We start from the raw sequence: 6,426 nt of genomic DNA on the forward strand, positions 1-6,426 counted from the left end.
ATCATGCTGGCACTTACTTCATAACAACAGACTGGCTTAACACACTCACCCAACTGTTTTTAAACTGCCTCTAAAAAGTGCAGGACTTTTAAGTAACAAATTATTCAAACATCCCTGAAAATTCAAACTGAGTTATTGCTTGGTTTGACATGCTTGTTTGCATAGAATGTGTCATCTTTTATGGTGTACCAATTTCTGCTCTTCATCTGTGATATGGTAGATCTTTCTCACTGTACTGTCCATCATTAAGTCTACACCTCTGAAGAATAGAAGTAATTTGGAATGAGTTGATGGTAGATACACAAAATATATACAGTGTGTGTGTGTGTGTGTGTGTGTGTGTGTGTGTGTGTATGCATGCATGTCTGTCTGTCTGTCTGTCTGTGTCTGTATGTATGTATGTATGTATGTATGTATGTATGTATGTATGTATGTATGTATGTATGTATGTATGTATGTATCTATGTATGTATCTATGTATGTATCTATGTATCTATATATGTATCTACGATCTATGTATCTATGTATAGTTGTGTATTTCTTACCTATCAATTGGTTTAATGATAAATGGTATAGCTGATAATCCTATTGCTGTAGTTGTCCATTTCCGCACATTGAGTGGAAGACTCGTTGATTTGGCCATTAAATACAATGACAGTGCACATATTCTATTAATGGTTACACCTGGTATAATAACTGATGCCAATCCTTGCCATACTAAGCAATCACCAACAGCATGAATTACCTTCTTGGTTTTGATGGAATCATCTTTCCATTGTATCTGTAAAAAACATTTAACATAAAACAAACTCTGTCTCATGAAATCTGGTGTGAGATGTAAAATCACCTATTGAAATCAGGACGGCATATAAGTCATTTTGGAAGTTAGTTCTTTAACAAATACAAAAGGTGTGCAATTATATCATAATCCTTAATATGGCTTTTAACAGCATGTTAGTGCGGAAATAACTATAAAATATGATTCTTTTTCTTTTGTGTTTGCACTAGCCTTTCCAAAGTATCTCAAAATATCAATTTCATAATGCTGGACACCTTCCATGTGTACATACTAAACTATCAGAGTAGAAGTTAATTTTGATTCACTTTCAGACTAACATTATTGGCTTTCCAGCCTTTATCAACTGAATCAGCTGCTACATAACCACTAGCTACTAACCTGGTTGGCTTTCCAGCCTTTATCAACTGAATCAGCTGCTACATAACCACTAGCTACTAACCTTGTTGGCTTTCCAGCCTTTATCAACTGAATCAGCTGCTACATAACCACTAGCTACTAACCTTGTTGGCTTTCCAGCCTTTATCAACTGAATCAGCTGCTACATAACCACTAGCCACAAGGTAACTGAATCTAACTACTGATACTGGTACAAGTGATCTAAAGGATTCACCAACTTCATTTGCATAGCCTGTGGAAAGAAATGGAAACAAGAAAAATATGATAATTCAAATATTGTTTTGTGTTCTCTTCTTTGACGTTGAACTTTGTTGTTGAATATCAGAACACATCGCCACTAAGGTAGGCCATAGACCCCCTCCACGTGGAGGGTCTATGTGGGTGGAGGGTCTATGTGGGTGGAGGGTCTATGGGTAGGCATATCTAATATTAGCTCTGAATATACATTGCTCCAATAACTCTGACACATTTCAGAGATGTGTTGGAGTTAAGGTGGAGCACACACATATCACCCAGCGCTAATCTACAAATCTAATATAAGATATGAGTAAAATACTAAAATAGCTGCACTTTACATTTATATACATATAGTAAGTGAGACATAATATAGAATAGAGGCAGTTTTCAAACTGCAGTTATAAGTAAAAGTATCTAGGGACAGTCAGCATCATTGCATGAAGCAAAAAGTTTGTTTCATTACATCATGCACACTACCAGCAGAGTGTGTAATACACCAGATGGTGGACTGTACTTTTTGGAAGAGAAAGAGAGATAGAGAGAGAGAGCGCGCATACAGCCTACAAGAGTTTTTTGGCCAATTTGCAAAAAACTATATGCATGTTCAGCTGTACAAATGTATGCACTGAGGTATAATCAATAATAATATCACAGAAAAAAAAATCTGTTAATTTATAATTAATATTGAAACATCCACGAAGCATAGGAAATGTGCACAAGTTACATAATCAATTAATGTTGCGTAAACCATGGATCTCACTAGTAATAGTAGCAGTAGTATACATGCCTAAACTGCCCCCCCCCCCCCCGTAATATCGCACGCGCGTGGTTGGTTGTACTTGTAGAGATTGTTAGAGCTCGTTGTTGACGTATCTATTCAAACTAAGTCATGTTCTAAATCTTACCTAAGTATCTGACTAATGTATCTCGGAATAGATCTGTTTCCTTCTGTACACCAACCACATTTTGAATATTCTCTTGTTGACTGTGATTCGAACTACTCCGAGAAGACATTTTGTACGTGTCAAAGGTCAAAAGTCAAAGTTGACCCTTTCATCCAATCGAAAGGTGTGAAAATTCAAAACACTAAACACGTCCGTGTTGATGTATGTCCGTGATGACACAATCCGAGGATTGAATTGTAAAGATAGTGTCTGACGTCTGCATAGCCTTATACCTTATAGGCAAGGGTTAATAATCGCGTGTGATAAGTATTCTTCCACAGGTAAGTTATTGTTCACTTTAATATAATCACAGACTTGTCTTTGTCGACAAAATGTAAGAAATGTCAAGGAAATACATGTAACGTCAACAGACAATAATCAGTGACAAACAATACGTCTTTACTGTGACCGAGTGCATATACACCTGCAATGAAAGGACGTAATAAATCAGAAGACATTCTCGTAACCAATCTGTCTGCAAAACTCAAGAAGGAATAGATAACGTTTATCCTCTGGACTTTAAAATCAATATGTGCTTTATATTTTATTTCATTTTGTGCTATCGCGTATCGGATACTCCCAAGTACATTTGTATTCTCCATTATTACACATAGCTAACGACCTTGGCCTACTACATGCAATGGCAATAAATCAGTCCATGAGCAACGATGACAAGACTGACTTAATAAAGACAAACTACACGGAAAGGTGTGACTACAAAACTGTTACAAGCAAAGGAGATAAAATCATTCATTGCCAGTATCATGGAGTTATTATCTACCGGCCACCAAGTTCCATACTTGAATCAACAGTGTTTGAAATAAAACCAGTACATTATATCAATTAATTGATTTACTAATTATGTTTCACTTATAATTGGCATGTCAGCTCAGTCACATATGACCCAAATATTAATATGACCCAAATATTAATATGACCCAAATATTAATGTGACCCAAATATTAATCAATTACAAAAATATTAATCAAAATTTGATTCCCCATTTTTGGGAGAAGTGGGTGTTGGGAGAAAATTTTTGAAAGGATTATCAATTCAAGAAAAAAATTAGAATTGTGATATACACACCCAGAAAATTAGTCATGTTCATTTTCTTTGTAATGTCTAAATTATGTATGTCTGTACTTATGTCAATAATAGCCTTAAAACACAGATGTATTTATTAATCTTGTCACTAGAGACCTGTCTTTGTGTAGTAATTTATCACTGGTATTGATTACCATAGGCTTTATGTGGTCCATACAGGGTATGATTGTTTTGTTAGAATATTATTATTGATTTTTACTCTGATAATTAGAGCCATGTAACTGTAAAATTGTTAGGCTGGCCATGCACATTTATTTTTGTGTTTCTCATGACCTAACCTACACTATAATTCTTGAATCTGACAATTAAAAAAAAAAACGCCCTCTATGGCCAGGTCAGAGAAGACGCAACTTCGCTAATGGTGAGATTGCGACCCCCTCAAACACGTATTTAGGGAAATGTTACTGTTAATAGCTGAAATCAAACGGTTCACAGCTTCCTTCTGACTTAAATTTTCATATCTTACTAATCTTAGTCATCCAGACTCTTTAAAGTATACCTATAAATTGAAAACATCACCAACATAACATTTTCTTCTTTTTTGAAGTGACCCGTCATCTTCAAGGTGTTAAGATGAGAAGCATAAAAATAAAAATTGCCACCCTCGTTTACATGTATCTTAATGAATTATTGTAATTAAATATGTTCCTGTATCATGACCAAAGGTTCATATTACTTACGAGTAACGTTTCACCCGTTTATGTCGACAGGCTTCGTCATGGTACAAGAAACTTATTATTGCTATATTTTACTGAACTGATGAAGGTTTTAAGATTAATGAATTATTCATTCCAATTAAACCTTGACATTAAATGTACTTGTATATTACTGCCATATTGCTTTTATCAGAGGTGACACACTCCCACTAGATTGTAAGATTCGTCATGCCGTTCCGCCCATACCGACCGTGTGAGGGTGCACCGTCTTGTCATGGCGATATACCTTACAGACTAAGGTGACACTTTTTATGTTGTTTATAGATAAAGGATCCCACACATTGAATGGTTGACATGGCAACAAGTGAGAACAGAGGTGTGGCTTTTGATGTCTCATTTGATAATGACCTGCAACGACCTAAGTCTTCTCTACCAAAAAGATTATCACAGCGTCTCAGCGAAAGAGAAAACAAAACTGTCACCAGTTCTGAGGAGCTTGAAGAAAAACAGAAGAAAGCCTTAGAAAGGAGAAAGGTAATGCAGATATAGACACAATATCAGAAAGTAATCTCTTTACACATATTACAAAATTTCAGTTTCATGGCATTCATAATATATTTTTAGATTTTATGTTTTAAAATACAGAAAATGATAACATCTGTTAACATAAAAAGTGTGAATTTATCACTTAGTATAGACATGTAATCAAGGATTCAGGACACACAATCTGTAATTTTATGTGTTCATAGTTTAATGATATGATCTGTATATTAACATCTCATGAATAATGCATGAGATCACTATGACAATGACATCATACTTACAGTATATACATTTTATAAGCAGCATTATTAGACTGTGGACAGTCGTCCTGACTTCTACAAAATGTAGTAATCTATCTTTGAATATTTTTGTTGATACATGTACAGTATAAAAGATAATTAATAGTTTTATGGGTTTGTGGAGTCATGACGATGTGGCGACATCAATCATTTGTAGTGTTTATTTACATATATGAATTATTCATGATACATTTGCATAACAAAGGAACAGTTGCATGATATATTCAAATTATGACTAATGAATTGGAAGGACAGAAAATCAACCACAACACCCTGACCTGATGTGGAAGAGTCAACACCTGTAACCATTGCTTTATTATGGTTTGCTCTTGAATAATTTAATTTATTGTGTATTTGTATTTTGTTCAATGCTGAAAAATAAAGCCAAAGTTGCTGACTGTGGCTTTTTAATTATCGTTAGTATAAAGTTTTCAGTGAACACACCAGGAGCAGCTAGTGGCAATCCATCATGTGGAAAATGCAGTTTATACCCAATTATTATTATTATCTTTATTATGTATTTATTACCCATATGCAGTGTGCCTTCTAAGCCAATTTGACGTGCCACTGACGCACACAATTTCTAGTGACGCACCAAAATTTTGTGTTCCCCTATCTCTTCCTATGTGATGACTCACAAGAAATGCCAGTTTTTCTCATTTTGACTCACAACAACAAAATTTAGCTATCATTAGAGGGCACACTGTGTTACAGCATATGGAAAAGACGAGAAATATTTTACATTCTTAGGTAAAAATGGTGAAGAGAGAATGGAAAATAGCAAAACTTGTCCGGTCCGTCTCCTAGGACACTGGCAGTGCATCATTTGTACAATTGAAATTTTTTAGTTTTACTGAGGGCAGTATACATGTAGACAGAAAGTTACTAAATAAGATTCACACATTGCTCATAGCTTATATTGTAAAAAGTAATTCCAGAATTGTGAATGTCATGAAAGAAATGATATCACCATTCCATCTTTATGTTTTGTTCTGTTTTTTACCCCTCAGGAACATGAGAAAGCCCGTTTGGAACGAATACATGCTACACAGGAAAGTTGTCGTAAGATAGCTGGTAAAGTAGAAATCCTCCTTGAACAAGATGCTAAGAGAAATGGCCTAGAGGGTACTCAGCAAATTAAGGCAATGTCTAAGAGAGAAGCAGCCAAAGTTATCAACAGTGTCACGGAAGAGTTTAACCAGATGAGTTCTGGTCTACAGCAAAATATCACGGAAATTTCCACAACAAAGTAGACCACAGATAGGATTAGAACTAATTACAGCTCCTAGCTAGCTAGTGTTTGCTGAATTCTGGACAATTTATAAGTAGCTAACAATTCATTACTTTCATGACCGCTATGTGACCCAGATCTAGAGGGTTTACATCCTGATGTTCCTGGAGGTACATGATAAAAAACATACACTTTAATCCAAACGATGATTTTATAT

The 6,426-nt window shown here is 35.1% G+C and overlaps 2 protein-coding genes across 2 annotated transcripts; one reads left to right on the forward strand and one right to left on the reverse strand.

The window, feature by feature from the left end:
* Positions 1–126: 126 nt before the first annotated feature.
* LOC144449636 (mitochondrial fission process protein 1-like) lies at positions 127–2,446 on the reverse strand. Its single transcript, XM_078140210.1, has 4 exons — positions 2,338–2,446; positions 1,300–1,427; positions 546–781; positions 127–259 (listed from the first exon to the last, which is right to left on the reverse strand). The coding sequence occupies exons 1-4, from the start codon at positions 2,444–2,446 to the stop codon at positions 172–174; spliced, it is 561 nt and encodes a 186-aa protein (XP_077996336.1). The 3' UTR covers positions 127–171.
* A 133-nt stretch (positions 2,447–2,579) lies between these two features.
* On the forward strand, positions 2,580–6,231 carry LOC144449637 (uncharacterized). The gene is made up of 3 exons (XM_078140211.1): positions 2,580–2,657; positions 4,461–4,670; positions 5,989–6,231. Exons 2-3 carry the CDS (start codon positions 4,482–4,484, stop codon positions 6,229–6,231), a joined length of 432 nt encoding a protein of 143 aa, XP_077996337.1. The 5' UTR covers positions 2,580–2,657; positions 4,461–4,481.
* Positions 6,232–6,426: the final 195 nt, after the last annotated feature.

The sequence above is a fragment of the Glandiceps talaboti genome, chromosome 18, assembly GCF_964340395.1.
Source record: "Glandiceps talaboti chromosome 18, keGlaTala1.1, whole genome shotgun sequence".
Taxonomy (NCBI): Eukaryota; Metazoa; Hemichordata; class Enteropneusta; family Spengelidae; genus Glandiceps; species Glandiceps talaboti.

Coding starts and splice junctions, on each gene's coding strand:
- LOC144449637 (XM_078140211.1), top strand. CDS start 4,482: ATGGTTGACATGGCAACAAGTGAGAACAGAGGTGTGGCTTTTGATGTC. Junction 4,671..5,988: donor AAGCCTTAGAAAGGAGAAAG/GTAATGCAGATA, acceptor TTTACCCCTCAG/GAACATGAGAAAGCCCGTTT.
- LOC144449636 (XM_078140210.1), bottom strand. CDS start 2,446: ATGTCTTCTCGGAGTAGTTCGAATCACAGTCAACAAGAGAATATTCAA. Junction 1,428..2,337: donor TACATTAGTCAGATACTTAG/GTAAGATTTAGA, acceptor TTCTTTCCACAG/GCTATGCAAATGAAGTTGGT. Junction 260..545: donor ATCATTAAACCAATTGATAG/GTAAGAAATACA, acceptor TCTATTCTTCAG/AGGTGTAGACTTAATGATGG.